This window comes from Euprymna scolopes, chromosome 29 (assembly GCF_053919585.1).
Source record: "Euprymna scolopes isolate OS-2025 chromosome 29, ASM5391958v1, whole genome shotgun sequence".
Classification (NCBI taxonomy): domain Eukaryota; kingdom Metazoa; phylum Mollusca; class Cephalopoda; order Sepiida; family Sepiolidae; genus Euprymna; species Euprymna scolopes.
Genome location: NC_136510.1, coordinates 107612363 through 107633927, shown reverse-complemented (window position 1 = coordinate 107633927; position 21565 = coordinate 107612363). Strand labels below are relative to the sequence as shown.

Here is a 21565-nt window from a genome sequence, read left to right as displayed (position 1 = left end):
GGGTTGAGCCATTTTTTTCCAGATTAGTTCAGCAGTCCACTTTCGCCACTCTTGGGATAGGTCACATGATATGGCTAGCCAATCCTGATTCAACAGCTGAAGACCAACTATTTATGGGCCCAATAGATCCCCTAGGTAGCCTTTGATTGTTGCTGCTCAATACATTTGTGCTGGCCAGGTAGAAAAGGACCTTCTGGATTGAAATAAATAGATAGTGAGGGAGGAATAAAATGAAGGCACCTGATTGGCTAGAAAATAGAGTAAGCATTGATTAGCTATAAAAACAATCTTAAAATGTAAATCCATGCGAATGCCCTGATAATTTCCTCCTGGAAATAAAATGTAAAGTTTTCTGTCTAGAATCCTTGCAGGTAGTATATTTTTATACTACTCCAAGTATGTTTGTGGGTGTGTGTGTGTGTAATATATATATATATTCGTGATGGGACAATTCCAATATTTTTTTCTGATTCTGTACTAAATCCCCAATTCCAATACAATTACCGATTTGATTCTTCATAAATCTCTAAATATTTAACTATAAAAGTGTTATTTTGTCCTGAAACACATCTTAAATGCGCCTATATTTTCTCAAACGTAAAAACACATTTGTGAGAGAGTGATTTAGAGATTTTAGTCTTACTGGAAGTTTAAATCAAAAAATATTTATTATTCTATTATTACTACAAGCAGTGGAAGATGTTTTTTAAACCAAAATCAAATAAAAAAGATAATTTAAGGAATCGGTTTTGGCATCGGAAAATAGGCTCAAATTTTTTCGATTTCGATTAATTGTCCCAACATTAATATATATATATATATATATATATATATATAACAGAAATAAATTGTGAAAAAAATGTACTAATACACATTTTGAGTGGAATGTCTTTTACTTCAATGATTATATACTTGCTTAGCTCATTAAGGAAGTAAAAAAAAATTATACAAAACAAAATTTAAAAAAAACATAAAAAGGGGACAAATTAGGGGAGGGAAAAGAGGAATATAAAGGGAAAGAAATTAAGAAGATGGGAAGGTGTTTTTAATCATTAAGGCTTTGATTAACACCTGAATGTTTTCTTTATATATTTTTTTCTTTTTTGAATTGGGTTTGTCTTTGTTTTGGTCAAACTCTAAATGATTTTTTTTTTTATCAAGCAATCATATCTTCAACTCCGCTTTCAAACAATGTAGAGTCTCTTTTCTCATGACAAGCAAAAAAATGAATCTCTCGAGCAAGGTCTGATGCGCGGACAGGTAAGTCAGAATGGGAAAAGGAAGGGAAGGTGGTGTATGTAAAAAAATACTTGCTGAGTAAAGTGAGCAGAGCCCTAACCTCCCATTCGATTTTCTATTGTTTTGTGAGATGTATAGTGGGTGACTATTATGGAGGTGGAGGAGGTTTTGTTACTATCAATATTATTTATTAATATTGATACTTTTATGTTTTGTATTGATTTGAAGTTAATCAGTGATTTTTTTAAAATTTTTATACAGTTCTGTATGTCTTTCCTGAATTTAAGGATTAATATCCATAGAGAGAGAGAGAGAGAGAGAGAGAGAGAGAGAGAGAGAGAGAAGAGAGATAGGGGTAAAGAAACTGTCGTCCTAAATCAAATTCCTATATTAGTATTATATTTTTTTGTTTGATTTAAAATTGGATTTGGACAGACAATGTTTCAACATGTAAATACTTAAAAAAAATTTTTTTTTTTTTTAATTAAGAAAAAAAAAAATCTTAACTAAATTTTATATTATTCTTAGATTTTCAAGTAAATTTCAATCAATTTTTTTTTTTAATTTAAAAAAAAAAATGGAGGGGAAAGAATTACTGGGATAGGAGTGTTAAAGTCATAAGAAAGAGAAGGAAGAGGAAAAAAAATCATAGTATTTAAAAAAATAAATGATTCTTTTATTTGTGTGTGTGTGTGTGTGTGTGCGCGCATGCATGTGTGTGAAGTTTACAGTGTAAACTAGATGATTGTTTTTTTTTTTCAAACATTTTCCAATATTGTGCGAGAATTTCAACAAGCTGACTTTCTTTAAAAAACAACAAAAAAAATTTTTTTCTTTAACTCCCCAAAAGTTATTTAACGAGGCCGGCCTTTTTCGCCTCTGTTTCATAAATGAGCAGCCTCCACATCTTCACGACAAACACCTCCGCTTCCTCATCCAGAACCATGGCAACGTCGTTTAAGATGCTTTGTGGAGAGCTGCGGCCAATAACTTTTTGGCAGATAAAGTCAGTGAGTGTAGGTTCTTCTTCGCCAATATAGTCAACAATTTTCTTATTGACCCAGGGTCGAATACGCTTGTTCATCAGGGTTTGGTCCACTGTATTCCACTCCAAGTGATACGAGAAAAGCTCCTCCTTCCCCGTTGGAATTCGCTCAATAAGCTTCTTGATTAATTGTCTCTTTTCCTCTGCAGTCGTGGCCTTCTTTTCAGGCTTCTCCTCATCATAATCCAGGGGCACGAGCTTGCGCTTCTTCGCAGGTTCTGCACCATCGTCGTCTTGGCTGAAGACATCCCCAACGGTGATCTTCTTCTTTTTGAAAACGGTTGGCTCGCTCGGACTCTCTGCAGAGCTTCCGAGCTTTATGGAGCTGAAGCCAATTTTTGTAGGCTCTTCTTTCAGGTTTGGTCCGCCTCCGAAAGTTTGTTCTGCATTATTATTGTCATTATTTTTATAGGGATTCCTTTCCAGAGGGCCAGTGGGGCTCCTGGAATTGTTAGCAACAGAAGGGACGATTTCAACTGGCTTTAGGGTGGGTTGCATTTTGGGCGGGGAGATTTGAGACGAATCAGTAAAATCGTGATCCTCAGTCTTCGGACTAGGAAGAGGAGGTGTTCGCGGTTTCTTTACAGGAGGAGGAGATGCGGGCAGTAAGTGCAATCGAGGCCTTAAGTGCTCATCCCTCTCTTGCTCCATCTTAGCAATCTCAGCTTCCGCATCTTCGTTTCCGGCTTGCAGCAGACGGATCCTAATTTCTTCTAGTTCTTCTTTCTCTTTCTGCCGGTCACGGGCATCCAGTTGCTTTTCAACTTCTCTCTCGCTGAGACGTCGAGCCAATGCACTCCCCTTATAAAACTTTGGGTCGTCGCGAAGATCATCATAGTCCTCCAAAAATTCTTTCAGACGTCGGGCCTCTTTCGACTCTTCGGCTTTCCTCGATAGCTCTCGCTCTTTCTCTTTCTCATATTCCCTCTGACGTTTCTTTTCCCGCACCATCCAATTTTTTAACCTTTCCTGGTAAGCCGATTCTTTCTCGCGGAACTTCTTCTCCATTTTGCGCCTCTCTAGGGCTTCTTCTTCCTCCTCAAAATCTCGACCCCGATTTCTTCGGTCCCTCTCCTTGGATCTTTCTCTGGACCGATCTCTGGATTTTTCCCTGGACCGTTCTCTCGACTTATCCCTTCGTGATCTTGACCTGGACTTGGAGCGAGACCTGGACCGAGACGAACTCCTGGAGAGGCTGCGCTCCCTCTGGAAAACTTTTCCCTTGTGAACTTTATCTTTCCGACCTCGGGTGTCATCGTGGCGCCTCCGGCTACTTTGCTGGGACATACTTTCTCGGTTCCGATTTTCCTTATCGTTCACTTCCTCATCTTTGTGGAGATCTCGGAAACTTTTGATTTCTCGATTAATGATATTTTTCGTATCTTCTTCTAGTTCCATATCGTCTAGGCCTTTATCAGCCTGTATTTTCTCCTCCCGATTCTTTCTGTGCATACCTTTACCCTCCTTTTCTTTATCTGAAGGGGGTTCCTTGGCCAGATCGCCGGCGAACTCTCGGATGATGGCATCCAGCCCAGCTTTGATCAGTCTGTCTTCTCGCTTAGTTACCTCATCCAGGTCATTGTTGTCATTGGCGCCTTCCGTACTTTCCTCGCCGTCGTCCCCTTCCGACTTACCTTCGTTTTCGCCGTTTTTTGCCTCGGTTTTCGCTTCTTTTTTCTTTTTCTCGTAATCGTCGAGCAGTGTCTTTGTTTTAGCGTCGACCTTAACGACCAACTTCTTGTCGGAAATCTCGAAATCGTTCAAAAGCCGCATGCATCGCAACGTGGCCTCCGGATCTTCATACTCACAAAATCCGAAGGCCTGCATTTTGCCGGACGCACCTTGGACTCGTTTCCAACTCAGTACGTCTCCACATTTCTGTAACATCAGGCCGATCATAGTGTCGGGCGCGCGGTCACTTATATTCCCAACAAACACAGTGGTCACTGGAGGCTTGTCTTTTTTCTTATTAGTGTCGTTTACCTGTTTTTCCTGCTTCTTCGGTTTGTTTTGGGCGACTGCAGGAGTTGCTGTGGAACTCGTTGTCACGATCGGTCGTATTACCGGCGGTATCAAACCCATCGGACTCACAGACACCATACCCATTGTTGGGAATGTCGTATAGCCCGGTGTCATCATACCGGGAACCATAGAAGGCATTCCTATAGGTTGCCGCGGTGGTAAAGACATAATATCCTTCGGGGGTTGTTTGGTGTTTTTCTTTTTTAAAGTAAATGTCCACAGAAAGTACTTAAAATCATTGTTTTTAGTTCGAAGCGTGCTTACAGAAAATACATAGCGTGCAAATGGCGTCACTGTCGTAAAAGTTATCTCCCCTTTACGAACTCTTCTGTCAATTTTCCAATACGGATTTACCTCCCTTTGTAGGAATTTTTCCTTAATTTAAGAATTAATTTCTCGTAGAAACATAAATATCAAAGACAAGACAATTTAATTTCGCTGTGTATATTCAATTAAAAAAAAAAAAATTTTTTTTTAAGTATATTAAAAGTAAAATTAGCTGGAAACAAATGTAAAAAAAAAAAAAAACTATATCAGTCGGAGGAGAAATTCTTTTTAGATTAAGTCAATTTTTCTGTTTAGTCCAATCTAGAGTAACTCATTTTGAGGATATGGATTTCCCTCGCATTAAAAATGGATGTTGAGTCTAATTTTGCTCTCGTGGGGAGCGCAAATTAATTGGGAAAGACAGGTTAAGAAGATATTAATATATATACATATATATATATATATATATATATATATATATATATATATATATATATATATATATATATATACATATATATACATATATATATATATATTTCTGTAGAAATATATTTTCTTATAATATATATCAATCCTTATTTAAGAAGCTCAATGTAATTACAGAGCAATCTAGAGAATAAATGACAAAAAGTTAAGTTGAATTGTAAAAGTCAACTGAATTAAAGGAATAAATTATAAGATGGTCAACATCACGAATTTTGGAATATAACTTTTTGTCATTTATTTCCCCTCCTCTCTCTCTCTCTCTCTCTCTCTCTCTCTATCTATCTATCTATCTATCTATCTATCTATATATATATATATATATATATATATATATATATATATATATTTTAAATGCATAGGGATCACTTTACTATATGAATTTAACCGAAAATGAATGATTATCCCCGTTTTCACTATAAAAAGGTATGAATAACCATTTTTTTTTTTTCATTTTTATTAATTTTTTTTTTTTTTTTTCTCATTCGGTCTTCAGGTTCTTCCTTTTTTTTCTCTCTGAGCAGGAGAAATCCTAGACTGCAGAAATTTTAATTTTTATCTCAAATTCAGTTTCGCTTCATGGGAGACCGCACATTAAAAACGGACCTTGTGTCTAATTTTTCTCTCGTAAATAATGATTATTTACGTTAAAAAAATATAATTTTAAAAAGTACCTAAAATAGTTTACCCATTAAATATAAATTTTAAAATTTAGGAAACTAATAGAAAATAACAATGCAAATTCTTGTTTTAACGTCCTTTGAGGGCAGAGTTAGATATATGATCGAGTTTTAATGTGAAGAAAATCCAGCTCCCCTCAAAAAGGATCACTCTTGATTGTGACAAAAAATTTAATTCCCTCCGTCTAGAAGGATTTTTTCTTCCAAAACTGAGCACAGAGAAGATGGAATGCAGTATCAGAGCAGATATTACTTTCTTTTCTTTTTTTTTAATTTAAACAAATATAACTGATAATTATTTTTCAAACAAGTACGATTTTCTGTATTGTTTAGATTATTCCGTGTATTATTATTTAGATTATTCAGTGTTATTATTATTTAGATTATTCCGTGTTATTATTATTTAGATTATTCCGTGTATTATTATTTAGATTATTCCGTGTTATTATTATTTAGATTATTCTGTGTTATTATTATTTAGATTATTCAGTGTTATTATTATTTAGATTATTCAGTGTTATTATTATTTAGATTATTCCGTGTTATTATTATTTAGATTATTCAGTGTTATTATTATTTAGATTATTCCGTGTTATTATTATTTAGATTATTCAGTGTTATTATTATTTAGATTATTCAGTGTTATTATTATTTAGATTATTCTGTGTTATTATTATTTAGATTATTCAGTGTTATTATTATTTAGATTATTCAGTGTTATTATTATTTAGATTATTCTGTGTTATTATTATTTAGATTATTCAGTGTTATTATTATTTAGATTATTCAGTGTTATTATTATTTAGATTATTCAGTGTTATTATTATTTAGATTATTCAGTGTTATTATTATTTAGATTATTCAGTGTTATTATTATTTAGATTATTCTGTGTTATTATTATTTAGATTATTCTGTGTTGTTATTATTATTTAGATTATTCAGTGTTATTATTATTTAGATTATTCTGTGTTGTTATTATTATTTAGATTATTCAGTGTTATTATTATTTAGATTATTCTGTGTTATTATTATTTAGATTATTCTGTGTTGTTATTATTATTTAGATTATTCAGTGTTATTATGATTTAGATTATTCTGTGTTATTATTATTTAGATTATTCAGTGTTATTATTATTTAGATTATTGCGTGTTATTATTATTTAGATTATTCAGTGTTATTATTATTTAGATTATTCAGTGTTATTATTATTTAGATTATTCTGTGTTGTTATTATTATTTAGATTATTCAGTGTTATTATTATTTAGATTATTCTGTGTTATTATTATTTAGATTATTCAGTGTTATTATTATTTAGATTATTCAGTGTTATTATTATTTAGATTATTCTGTGTTATTATTATTTAGATTATTCAGTGTTATTATTATTTAGATTATTCAGTGTTATTATTATTTAGATTATTCAGTGTTATTATTATTTAGATTATTCAGTGTTATTATTATTTAGATTATTCTGTGTTATTATTATTTAGATTATTCAGTGTTATTATTATTTAGATTATTCAGTGTTATTATTATTATTTAGATTATTCTGTGTTGTTATTATTATTTAGATTATTCAGTGTTATTATTATTTAGATTATTCCGTGTTGTTATTATTATTTAGATTATTCAGTGTTATTATTATTTAGATTATTCAGTGTTATTATTATTTAGATTATTCTGTGTTATTATTATTTAGATTATTCTGTGTTGTTATTATTATTTAGATTATTCAGTGTTATTATTATTTAGATTATTCTGTGTTATTATTATTTAGATTATTCAGTGTTATTATTATTTAGATTATTCAGTGTTATTATTATTTAGATTATTCAGTGTTATTATTATTTAGATTATTCAGTGTTATTATTATTTAGATTATTCAGTGTTATTATTATTTAGATTATTCTGTGTTGTTATTATTATTTAGATTATTCAGTGTTATTATTATTTAGATTATTCAGTGTTATTATTATTTAGATTATTCAGTGTTATTATTATTTAGATTATTCAGTGTTATTATTATTTAGATTATTCTGTGTTATTATTATTTAGATTATTCTGTGTTGTTATTATTATTTAGATTATTCAGTGTTATTATTATTTAGATTATTCTGTGTTATTATTATTTAGATTATTCAGTGTTATTATTATTTAGATTATTCAGTGTTATTATTATTTAGATTATTCAGTGTTATTATTATTTAGATTATTCCGTGTTATTATTATTTAGATTATTCAGTGTTATTATTATTTAGATTATTCAGTGTTATTATTATTTAGATTATTCAGTGTTATTATTATTTAGATTATTCAGTGTTATTATTATTTAGATTATTCTGTGTTATTATTATTTAGATTATTCAGTGTTATTATTATTTAGATTATTCAGTGTTATTATTATTTAGATTATTCTGTGTTATTATTATTTAGATTATTCAGTGTTATTATTATTTAGATTATTCCGTGTATTATTATTTAGATTATTCAGTGTTATTATTATTTAGATTATTCAGTGTTATTATTATTTAGATTATTCAGTGTTATTATTATTTAGATTATTCAGTGTTATTATTATTTAGATTATTCAGTGTTATTATTATTTAGATTATTCTGTGTTGTTATTATTATTTAGATTATTCAGTGTTATTATTATTTAGATTATTCAGTGTTATTATTATTTAGATTATTCAGTGTTATTATTATTTAGATTATTCAGTGTTATTATTATTTAGATTATTCAGTTTTATTATTATTTAGATTATTCAGTGTTATTATTATTTAGATTATTCAGTGTTATTATTATTTAGATTATTCAGTGTTATTATTATTTAGATTATTCCGTGTTATTATTATTTAGATTATTCAGTGTTATTATTATTTAGATTATTCCGTGTTATTATTATTTAGATTATTCAGTGTTATTATTATTTAGATTATTCAGTGTTATTATTATTTAGATTATTCAGTGTTATTATTATTTAGATTATTCAGTGTTATTATTATTTAGATTATTCAGTGTTATTATTATTTAGATTATTCAGTGTTATTATTATTTAGATTATTCTGTGTTATTATTATTTAGATTATTCTGTGTTGTTATTATTATTTAGATTATTCAGTGTTATTATTATTTAGATTATTCTGTGTTATTATTATTTAGATTATTCAGTGTTATTATTATTTAGATTATTCCGTGTTATTATTATTTAGATTATTCAGTGTTATTATTATTTAGATTATTCCGTGTTATTATTATTTAGATTATTCAGTGTTATTATTATTTAGATTATTCAGTGTTATTATTATTTAGATTATTCAGTGTTATTATTATTTAGATTATTCTGTGTTATTATTATTTAGATTATTCAGTGTTATTATTATTTAGATTATTCAGTGTTATTATTATTTAGATTATTCTGTGTTATTATTATTTAGATTATTCAGTGTTATTATTATTTAGATTATTCCGTGTATTATTATTTAGATTATTCAGTGTTATTATTATTTAGATTATTCAGTGTTATTATTATTTAGATTATTCAGTGTTATTATTATTTAGATTATTCAGTGTTATTATTATTTAGATTATTCAGTGTTATTATTATTTAGATTATTCTGTGTTGTTATTATTATTTAGATTATTCAGTGTTATTATTATTTAGATTATTCAGTGTTATTATTATTTAGATTATTCTGTGTTATTATTATTTAGATTATTCAGTGTTATTATTATTTAGATTATTCAGTGTTATTATTATTTAGATTATTCTGTGTTATTATTATTTAGATTATTCAGTGTTATTATTATTTAGATTATTCCGTGTATTATTATTTAGATTATTCAGTGTTATTATTATTTAGATTATTCAGTGTTATTATTATTTAGATTATTCAGTGTTATTATTATTTAGATTATTCAGTGTTATTATTATTTAGATTATTCCGTGTTATTATTATTTAGATTATTCAGTGTTATTATTATTTAGATTATTCTGTGTTATTATTATTTAGATTATTCAGTGTTATTATTATTTAGATTATTCAGTGTTATTATTATTTAGATTATTCAGTGTTATTATTATTTAGATTATTCAGTGTTATTATTATTTAGATTATTCAGTGTTATTATTATTATTTAGATTATTCAGTGTTATTATTATTTAGATTATTCAGTGTACTATTATTCTCAGATTGAGAGTTTTGCACAATGTTTCAGTCAGTGTAACCTCCAACATTCTTTAGGTATATCTTGTCAAACTTTGCAATCTTTCATTCAAACTTTTGGATCTGCCCATAATTTTGAATGGAACTTAATCCATGGGGAGAGATTACATGCTCTTGTTCCATCAGCCATGGTTGGGTAGAAGTCCTAATCACAATTGTATTTTAGTATCCCCCAACCGAGGATTAAACTTTCAAACTCCAGAAGAGTGTAAGTTAACAACTGAATATGATTAAGTGTTTAGATATAAAATATATCCATAGAAGAGTTTGATTCAGTATTTAGATACAAAAATATGAATTTATAAGCGTATGATTTCGTATTTAGATACAATAATATAACTTTTTAACGTGTTGATTCAGTGTTTAAATTAACAAATATAACTTTATAACAATTTGATTTCGTGTTTAGATACAAAAATATAATATGTAAGAGTTAAAGAACGTTTGTAGATAAAACATATATCTTCAGAACAGTTTGACTAAGTGTTTAAATGCAAAGATATAAATTTATATACGTTATATAAATTTCATGTTTAAATACAAAAACATATTTTAAAAGACTTTTATTGAGTGTTTTGGATGAAAAATATACATATGAGTATAATTTTGTGTTAAGATGCAAAGATATAACTTTATAAAAGTTAGATTAAAGTGCTTAGATGCAAAAATATACCTTTATAAAAGTTTGATTGAAGTGTTTAGATGCAAAAATATAACTTTTTAGAAGTTTGATGGAAGTGTTTATATGCAAAAATATAACTTTATAAAAGTTTGATTGAAGTGTTTGTATGCAACAATATAACTTTATACAAGTTTCATTGAAGTGTTTAAGTAAAAATATATAACTTTGTAAAAGTTTGATTGAAGTGTTTAGTTCCAAAAATATAACTTTATAAAAGTTTTATTGAAGTGTTTAGATGCAGAATCTAACTTTATAAAAGTTTAATTGAAGTGTTTAGGTGACAATATATAACTTTATTAATGTTGGATTGAAGTGTTTACTTGCAAAAATATTATAAAACTTTGTTTGAAATGTTTAGATGCAATATGTAACTTTATAATAGTTTTCTTAAAGTGTTTAGATAAAAAATACATAACTTTATAAAGTTTGAGTAAAGTGTTGAGTTACATGAACATAACTTTATAAACGTTTGATTAAAGTGTTTGCATAAAAATATATAACTTTATAAAATATTAATTGAAGTGTTTAAATGCAAAAATATAATTTTATAAAAGTTTGATCAAAGTGTTTAGATGCAAAAATACAATATTATAAAAGTTTCATCGAAGTGTTTAGATGCAAAAATATAGTTTTATAAAAGTTTGAAGAGTTTAAATTCAAAAATGTAGATTTATAATACTTTGATTGAAGTGTTTAGTAGCAAAAATGTAGATTTATAAAACTTTGATTGAAGTGTTTAGATGAAAATATATTACTTTATAAATGTTTTTATGAAGTGTTTAGTTGCATAAATATAACTTCATATAAGTTTGATTGAAGTGCTTGGATTAAAAAATATCACTTTATAAAAGTTTTATTGAAGTATTTAGATGCAAAATCTAACTTTATAAAAGTTTTATTGAAGTGTTTTGTTGCAAAAATCTAACTGTATAAAAGTTTGATTGAAGTGTTTAGATGCAAAAATCTAACTTTATAAAAGTTGGATTGAAGTGTTTAGATGCAAAAATATAACTTTATAAAAGTTTGATTGAGCATTTAGATGCAAAAATGTAGATTTATAAAAAGTTTTGTTGAAATGTTTAGATGCAAAAATATAACTTTATAAAATATTCATTGAAGTGTTTATATACAAAAATATAACTTTATAAAAAGTTTGATTGAACTGTTTGGATGTAAAAATGTAGTTCATAAAAGTTTTATTGAAATGTTTAACTGTAAAAATATTACTTGATAAAAGTTTGATTGACGTGTTTAGATACAAAAAATATAACGTTATAAAAGTTTGATTGAAGTGTTTAGGTGAAATATATAACTTTATACGAGGGGCGTGCAATAAGTAATGCACCTGACCCACTTCCAGTTGTCTGATCTATCTGAAATTTTGCATGTGCAATGATTTATATCTCTACTGGTTATGTGGCAATTTACAGCTCTGAACTAATTGTGGTTTCTGTTTTACAGGTGTTTGAACTGAGTCAGGTGTGAAATGGAGCCTGTTGAATGTCGAGCAGTGATCCGGGTTTTGTATTTGAAAGGACGCACACCACAGGAGACTTTTGATGAAATGAAAGAAATTTATGGTGATAATGCCCCATCATATGACCTTGAAAAACACTGGCATCGTGAATTCAAACATGGCCGGAAGTCTGTGGAAACAGCTCCCAGACCTGGTCGCCCCCCCCCCTTCTGACATTGATGAGGCATCTGTCCGTCAAGTTGAGGCTGCCATTTTGGAAGATTACTATTTGGCAAATAGCCCAAGATGTCAAGATTAGTACAGGGTCTGTGGAAACTATGATTTATGATCATTTGCATATGCATAAGGTGTCTGCCAGATGGATTCCCAGGTTGCTCACACCATTCCAGAAGCGAGAATGCGTTGAGTGCTCGAGGATGAATTTGGAGATGTGCCAAGAAGATGAGTCAAAGTTTTTCAAAAGACTGATCACACAGGATGAAACCTAGGTCTATCACTATGATCTAGAGACCAAAGACCAGTCAATGCAGTGGAAGCACTTGGACTCACCCCCTCCAAAGAAGGCAAGGGTGCAGCCCTCCGCTGGCAAGGTCATGCTCATAGTCTTCTGGGACCAGGATGGAGTAGTAATGACAGATTTTCTGGCAAAGGGTACCACAATTACAGGAGGCTATTATGCTTCACTTTTGAGGAAATTAAGGGAAGCTATCAAAATCAAGAGGCAGGGCAAAATCAGCAAAGGTACCCTCCTCCTGCAGGACACCCCTCCGGTCCACAACTCGCATGTCACCAAATCAGAAGTACGGGCGTGTGGTTATGAAATCCTGCTCCATCCTCCCTACTCTTCTGACCTTGCACCCTCTGACTTTCACCTCTTCCCAGCCATGAAGTTGTTTTTGAAAGGAAAGCGTTTCCCAGTTGATGCAGCCTTGATTTCTGAAGTCACATCATGATTAAAAGACCAACCTGTAGTGTTCTACAAAAACGGTCTCCAGAGCTGCATCAAACGATGGGAGAAATGCATAACTCTAGATGGTTCCTATGTAGAGAAAGACTAATAACTGTGCCAAGTTTCGTTGCTCTACTACTATGGGAAGTGAGTCAGGGGCATTGCTTATTGCACGCCCCTTGTAAAAGTTTCATTTAATTGTTTAGATGCAAAAACATAACTTTATGTTTGATTGGAGTGTTTAGATGCAAAAATATATCTTTATAAAAGTTTGATTGAAGAGTTTAGATGCAAAAATATACTTTTATTAAGGTTTGATTGAAATGTTTAAATACAAAAATATAATTTTATAAAAGTTTGATTGAAATGTTTAAATGCAAAAATATAATTTTATAAAAGTTTGTTTTAAATGTTTAAATACAAAAATATAATTTTATAAAAGTTTGATTGAAATGTTTAAATGCAAAAATATAATTTTATAAAAGTTTGATTGAAATGTTTAAATACAAAAATATAATTTTATAAAAGTTTGATTGAAATGTTTAAATACAAAAATATAATTTTATAAAAGTTTGATTGAAATGTTTAAATACAAAAATATAATTTTATAAAAGTTTGATTGAAATGTTTAAATACAAAAATATAATTTTATAAAAGTTTGATTGAAATGTTTAAATACAAAAATATAATTTTATAAAAGTTTGATTGAAATGTTTAAATACAAAAATATAATTTTATAAAAGTTTGATTGAAATGTTTAAATACAAAAATATAATTTTATAAAAGTTTGATTGAAATGTTTAAATACAAAAATATAATTTTATAAAAGTTTGATTGAAATGTTTAAATACAAAAATATAATTTTATAAAAGTTTGATTGAAATGTTTAAATACAAAAATATAATTTTATAAAAGTTTGATTGAAATGTTTAAATACAAAAATATAATTTTATAAAAGTTTGATTGAAATGTTTAAATGCAAAAATATAATTTTATAAAAGTTTGATTGAAATGTTTAAATACAAAAATATAATTTTATAAAAGACAATAATATAATAATTTCATATAATAGCAGAAATCACTAATGAACAATAAATAAAATATTTCTGAAAATTCTGTCAGCCTGTATTCTGAAGTTCCACCAGCATTATTTTCAATCGAATCTTTAGTTAGAGAAATACCACAGTACAACTATAGTTTATTTATCAGGCCTTTTCAAACAAGGACCAACAAATTTTGTCCCTTTTTGTTTATTCACCACTCCCTCACCAATGAAAGATAATCTCTGTATATATTTTTGCTTCAATAAAACTTTTTCAAATTTGGGTTAATCTAAAGTAGAACAACCCCTGAAGTGAATGTGGTATTGTGGTGACTGAGATGATTCTAGTTAAGAGTAGTACAAACAATTTTAAGTATTTGTGTTGCGAGTTGCATCGTGAGTGGAAACGATTAAGAATTAAGCAGAAATTCTAGGGAGGAAATTTACGACACGTGTGGACGAATAAAGCGAAGAAAATTTTATTGAACACAAGCAAAGGATTATGGGATATTTACAAACGAAGGGAGAAGGGAAGAAGGCAAGACTTATTGGACTTCCTAAACGAGTTTTTTTTTTTTTTTTTTTTTTTACATAGGCATCACCACATTATCAAGGCCCAGAGGCCACTCAAGGATAAGGGTTAAAGAGTGTACAGTAGAAATTGGTCAATATAGTAATCATTAGTAATGAAAATTTGGTAAATTTAATAACTTATATGGAACGGCTCATCAAGAACTTATTTACTTTAGACTTGAACACAACCATATTGTAGTCAGCCGGAAAGCAGGAAAACGGAAGACAATTCCACAGGCGTGCAGTTCTAAGAAAGAAGCTTTGTTCATGGAATCTACGTTTAGGTTTAGGCACAGATAAAGAGTGGGGGAAATTATTGATAGTGTTTACAGCTAGACGAGTGTTTCTTGTGAAAGTTTGGCGAGGGGGGACCATAGATTGAAGCTCAGTTGAACACTTTCCATGAAAATAACGATACATCAGAGACAAACTCGCAACATCTCTTCTGTGAGATAGAGGTTGCAAGGAGGAGAAAAGGACATCTCCTACGAGGCTACGAAGTCTATTTTGAACTCTATCAAGGCAGGACAAGTCCTTTCTAGCAGCTCCTGCCCAGATGTGGCAACAGTATTCCATCCTTGGACGTACCTGGCTCTTATATAGGTAGAGAATAGCATCAGCAGTGAGATATCTACTGGATCGATAGAAAGATCCCACCATTTTTCCAGCGGCCTTGGCAACAGATTTGATATACGTGTTCCATTTAAGATCAGGAGTAATGGTCAAGCCCAGAAGCTTGTCAAAACTTGAGGCCTCCTGAAGACGAGAGCCATTCATTTCAATTGATGACAAATGTGGATTAGAATGTTGATGATGTAAAGAGAGAAGCTTGGTTTTAGATGCATTAAAAGTAACCAGCCACTTCTTTCCCCATTGTACTACGTGCTCAAGATCAGAGGAGAGAGAATTGGAGAGAACTTGGTCGTTTACTGTCTTAGATGTGGTACCATAAATGGTAGTGTCGTCAGCATAAATGTCTACAAATGATGTAAGGATATGATTTGGAAGATCATTAATGTAGATCAGGAAAAGAGTTGGGCCCAGGATGGATCCCTGAGGGACACCGGCATTAATACTGTGAGCTTCTGATTTTTGCCCCTCAACTACTACTCTTATGAACCTATCAGAAAGAAATGATTTAATAATTGAGAAGACTTTTCCAGCTATACCATAGCTAGCGATCTTATGAAGTAAACCTTTATGCCATACCCTATCAAAGGCTTTAGATATGTCAAGAGCAATTGCCCTAGAAAGATTGCCACCGTCGAGAGATTTGCTAATCCTATGCGATATAACTGTAAGGACATCTGCTGTAGATCTAGCAGAACGGAAACCATATTGAGTGTCACTAAGAAGGTTATTTTTGTTGAGATGTTTGATTACTTCTGTATTTAACACAGATTCTAGCAACTTACTCATGACGCACAGGAGACTTATTGGCCTGTACTGAGAGGGGGATGAGCGATCACCTGAATTCTTAAATACAGGGCATACTGATGAGATTTTCCAGGGAGATGGGAAACTATTCTCCTTAAGACAACGTTTAAACAGTTTTGTAAGTATGGGCGCTAATTCAGGTTGAAGTTTTTTGAGTACTATAATTGGAATACCATCAGGGCCAGTTGCTTTACTCGAATCAAGGTTTTTGATTAGCTTGGCAACATCACGTACAGATATACGTATATCACATAGCGTGTTTTCTGATACAGGAGGAAATATTGGGGGTTGGCGGTCTTGGTCGCAAAGGGTAGAATTAGCTGCAAAGTTCTTGACAAAGAGTTTGGCTTTGTCTGATGCTGACGAGATTACCTCAGGTCCATTGATAATAGTTGGGATGGAGCACACGCTTCTGTTCAGGATTCTGTTTGCTATTTGCCAAAACTGGTGGGAAGCAAGCCGCTGCTCAGCTACTTTGGACTTAACAGATTGAGCATACAACACTCTTGCGTTCCTTATTACTTTCTTACAATGGTTGCTGGCAGTCCTGAAAACGGCTTTAGTTTCCATACATCTATTACGTTATCAAACTTTCAGCAATTTGAAACTAAGGATGACCAACGACACCCATTTTCCTCATACTTTTTATTGGCATTGTGCCTAATTTATTCAATTTGTAATTTTTTTTTCATATTTTGTGCAAATAAATATTTCAAAGTGTAGCATCTGTTTGGTCTCAAGAATCTATCTTCCCAGGCATTACCTCAGCTTTTTAGAGGCAGTGGAGGGTTTGTTACTTCTTATCAATCACTTTTTTTAGGTGTGATGGGTTTACTGTTTGTCCCTCATTTGTAAGAAAATGTCATTCGGATAGACCAGACTATTTTCGCAGTCGGACCACAGGGCCCCTTTTCATGAAGCCAGATTCCCACAACAAACCGACCACCTGACACTCATTGACCCTTATCCTTGAATGATTTTTGGGCCTTGATAAGCGGTGACCTCCCTCCTTCAATAAAGAAAAAACAAAAATAAAAACTTGCTTTGTCAGAAGCAGATATATAAATGCTCTTAGGCATTACCTCCTTCTGTGGTTTGGACTATATTCATGTGTGAGAGAATGGCAGCAGAACTATACATATTTTTTTATTTTTTCCTTTTGAGAGAATTGGATTCTCCCTGCAATAAAAAAAAAATCACCTTGTGCATTACTTTGGCCTTATGTGGACACAAGTAAACGGGGATTGTATTACGCAAAGATAGCATAAAAAATGGCACAAACTCAAAAGTGAGGCATTCACTGACTTATGTAATGCAAATCACCCAAGCATCTTATTTTTATTTCGTATCGACCCAAGAAACCAAGACAATATTTTTTTTAATGTGGATATCTAGTTAACCTATGATATGTAGTGAAAGGAGTTTTTCTATTATGTCAAAAATAGTTGTGTGTGTTTTTTACATTGTTTTAATTTTCTTATCACTTTGTTTTTCTTTTCTTGTTTTTTATTCAATCTTCACCCCAAACAAGGCAAGTGCCACTTTGAAGTAGGGGGCTACTATCGGGGACATAATTTGCAGGGGCATTATGAAGGGAGATGAGTAGAAAGATGTTTGTTCACATTACACTTGAACTTCTGCATATCAGTACAGTTGGGAAAGCAGTATCCCGGCAGGGAGTTCCAAAGACTTGCAGTTCTGGGGAAGAAACTATTGGAGTAAAAGGCTTTCTTACACCTAGGGATCTCTACTGTAAAGGGGTGGGATTTAGTTGCTTATTGAGTTAGTCGGGGGTAGTCACGTTGAGGAGGTACAAGTGCTTGCAGTTTGTCAGAGCATTCGCCATTAAAGTATTTGTAGAACAGGCAGAGCGATGCAACATTTCATCGATGGGACAGAGACTGAAGCCTAGATGACAGTTCAGGACCTATCAGGTTGGCGACTCTCTTTTGAACCCTGTCCAGAAGTGAGAGACAAGCAGCAGATGCACCAGCCCAAATGTGACAGCAGTACTCCATACATGGGCGAATGGTGGCCTTATAGAGGTATAGGATACTTTCAGGCGTAAGTAATTTTTTGGCATGGTAGAGAGAGCTCACCTTCTTTGCAGCAGCCTTGGCAATGCTCTCAATGTATATATTCCAGTTTATGTCCCCTGTAAACGTTAGGCCAAGGAGTTTAAAGGAAGTAATTTTCCTGGGGATGGAGCAGTCTACCGGATGCCAAACATTCTCCCATTAGTTTAGTTACTCCAACCGAGAGATCTTTTTAAGATTCTAACCGTCCCTTTAAGTGCTATTGTTTGTATTTCTTTTGCACTTGGTTCACCGGGTATATTCGCCAGATAGTTTTTGAAATTCTTTTTCATTAGCCCAGTTGCTCCTATGAGTGTGTGTGTGCAAGTGAGTGCGTGCGTGTGTGGGCATGTGTGTGTATGTTTGTATGTGCATGTGTGTGTATGCATATGTATATATGCATGTGTGTGCATGATGTCTGCATGCATGTTGTGTGTGTGCATGTGTGTGTATGTGGGTATGTACACGTATATGTGCATATGTGTGTGTATGCATGCATATGCGTATGTGTGTGTACGTGATGTCTGTATGCATATTGTGTGCGCGCGTGTGTGTGTGTGTGTGCGAATGTGTGTGTGTGTGTGCATGCATGTATGTATGCATGTTGTGTGTGCGACTATGTGTATCTTTTTTCTTTCTTTTTTAATTTTTTTAGCAATTTGTTCTAGCTAAGCATGGATCATCCTACCGGATTGTAGACATTCACCTGCTATCTCATACATTCTGAAAAATCTTTTTAAAATTCTAATTGTTTTGTGCAATTTTTTGTATCTATCTTACATTTGGTTCACAGCACAAGCTATATTTGCCAGGTAGTTTAAAAAAACTTGAGAAGTCCGGTTGCTGGACTATTCAATTACAGAAATGATGGAGATCTTCGAAAGATTCCAGTTTCTTTCCATGTCACACACGCAACCTTGGTATTTCGTTATCTTTTCTTTCAGCTCTGTTTAACATTGAGGACACTAACTTGTTTCTCCTTCTCGTCCCATATCACTGTCAGGTTTAATAGCTCCGTTTCTAGTCACCTTCAATAAGTTTCCAGACTTTTTTGTGCAGGCATTTAAAATTGTCGTAGAATCTTGAAAATTCAGTATGTTATTGCTATACATCTTATCAGATAATTAACTAATTTTTATGATTTCAGGTTCAAATGAACCGGTACAGCAGAAATTGGAATACACCCTACTAAAGCCTGATTTTCACTGATGGTGAATTTCAAAAATGCGATCTGGACATAAAGACACTTTAGAAGAACGATATGCAATAAAATTCTGTTTTAAACTTGAAAAAATACCACAGAAACGTATGAAATGCTTCAGACTGCTTTTGAACCATCTTTCATGAATCAAACATCAGTTTTTGAGTGGCATAAGAGATTCAAGGAAGGCGGGAAGTTTGTGAAGGATGATGAGAGGAGTAAGGGAGTCATAATTTGAATTACCAAATAAAGAACTGTACACAGAATTATTCACGAGGAACTGGAGATGCAAAAGATTTGCGCAAAATTTATCCCAAAATTGTTCAGAGAAAATCAGACTATTTGACCAAGATGGGCATCAAGACAGTTCCTCACCCTCCCTATAGTTCAGACCTTGCTCCCTGTGACTTTTGGTTATTCCCTAAGCTTAAGGGAAAACTTAGAGGCTGTCGTTATGAGACAATTAAGGAGATGAAAGAAGCTGTGACGACGGTCATTGACATCCTCACACAAGAGGACTTCCATGGAACCTTCCAGAAGTTGTATGAATGATACAAGTGCATTACAGCTAGGGGAGATTACTTTGAAGGGGACTAGAGATTCATGTGTGTACTAGCAATGAAAGTGCCCATATGAAAAAAGTCTGGAAACTTATTAGAAAACTACTAACACCTGAAAGTATCCTGTACCTCTATAAGGCCACCATTCGCCCATGTATGGAGTATTGCTGTCACATCTGGGCTGGTGCATCTGCTACTAGTCTCTCGCTCCTTGACAAGGTTCAAAAGAGAGTCGCTAATCTGATAGGCCCTGAACTGGCATCTAAGCTTCAGCCTCTGTCCCATCGACGAAATGTTGCATCCCTCTGCCTTTTCTACAAGTATTTTAATGGTGAATGCTCTGACGAACTGCAATCACTTGTGCCCCCACGACGTGAGCACCCTCGACAAACCCGACAGGCTGCTAAATCTCACCCCCACACTGTAGAGATCCCTAGATGTAAAAGATCTTTTTACTCCAATAGTTTCTTCCCCAGAACCGCTAGACTCTGGAATTCCATTCCAGGTCCCTGCTTCCCCAACAGTACTGACGTGCAGAAGTTCAAGTGTAACGTGAACCGACATCTTGCTGCCCAAATCCCTACATAGTACCCCAGTAGTTGTTGCCCCTGATAGTAGCCCCCTACACCAAAGTGGCAATTTGCCTTGTTTGGGGTGAAAATGTAATAAAAAAAAAAAAATGAATTAAAAAAATCTTGTACGTAGCTGTAGTAATTGCATAGTCGTAGTGGATGGTGTATGACTTCTTTCCAACTGTTGTTTCTGGTAAACATGTTCTCAGGACTTGCTGCTGCATTCAATATGTGTGTGTGTGTGTGTGTGTGTGTGTGTGTGTGTGTGTGTGTGTGTGTGTGTGTGTGTGTGTGTGCGGCTAAATTAGAACTTACACAAAAATACACTTACAAACCTTACATAATCGGATTCAGTTTCACCCCAATCTACTTATGGTATAAAAGCAATAATGCTTTCATAATCATTCACTTGATAGAGGGTGGCGGTGTGGTGTGAGGGTAAGCAATTACTTTTTTCTTCTGACTAGTAGTTGTTTCAAAAACAATACTGAAAGTAGGTCAAACAGCAGTCAGTCGGATTTCTTTAATTTATTTTTGATTTTGATTTTTGTTATATTGCCAGAGAGAAAGGGGGGAGAGGGAGAGAGAGAAAATAAAATAAATAAATAGAGAGAGAGAAAGGAATAGGTCAGAATTAAAAGTAGTGAGAGTGAGAGCTAGTAAGATGGCAAGAAAGAGAGACAGAAAAAAGGTGGAAATAAGAGGGAGGGATAGAGAGAAAGAAAGAGAGAAGGAGAAGGAAAGAGAGATGTCGTCTGAGGGAGAGGGAGTGGGGATATTTAAAAGTAAAGAAAGATGTCAAACACTTTGGAGGGAGGAGTTGAAAAAGATAGACAGAGAGAGGGAGAAAGTGGGGGCAATTGGAAAGAAAAGTAGTGATAACATTTTAAAGATGTTACAAACTTTTCTTTAACTTTTCCATTTTATTATTTTTACTCCGGGCAACGTCGGATAGGCCTGTTAGTTATGTACCTATTTACTATGCCTCCCCACTGGACAGAGTTAGACACCAGGGTCGTTTTTTAACG

The 21565-nt window shown here is 32.2% G+C and overlaps 1 protein-coding gene and 1 long non-coding RNA gene across 2 annotated transcripts in view; both read right to left on the bottom strand.

Moving 5' to 3' along the window:
* Nucleotides 1-21565, bottom strand: part of LOC145252813 (uncharacterized) — a 97342-nt gene that overhangs the window by 67652 nt on the left and 8125 nt on the right. The window lies entirely within an intron of this gene.
* LOC145252809 (RNA-binding protein 25-like) lies at nucleotides 875-4616 on the bottom strand. The gene has a single exon (XM_080112768.1). The coding sequence runs from the start codon at nucleotides 4472-4474 to the stop codon at nucleotides 2090-2092; it is 2385 nt and encodes a 794-aa protein (XP_079968894.1). The 5' UTR covers nucleotides 4475-4616; the 3' UTR covers nucleotides 875-2089.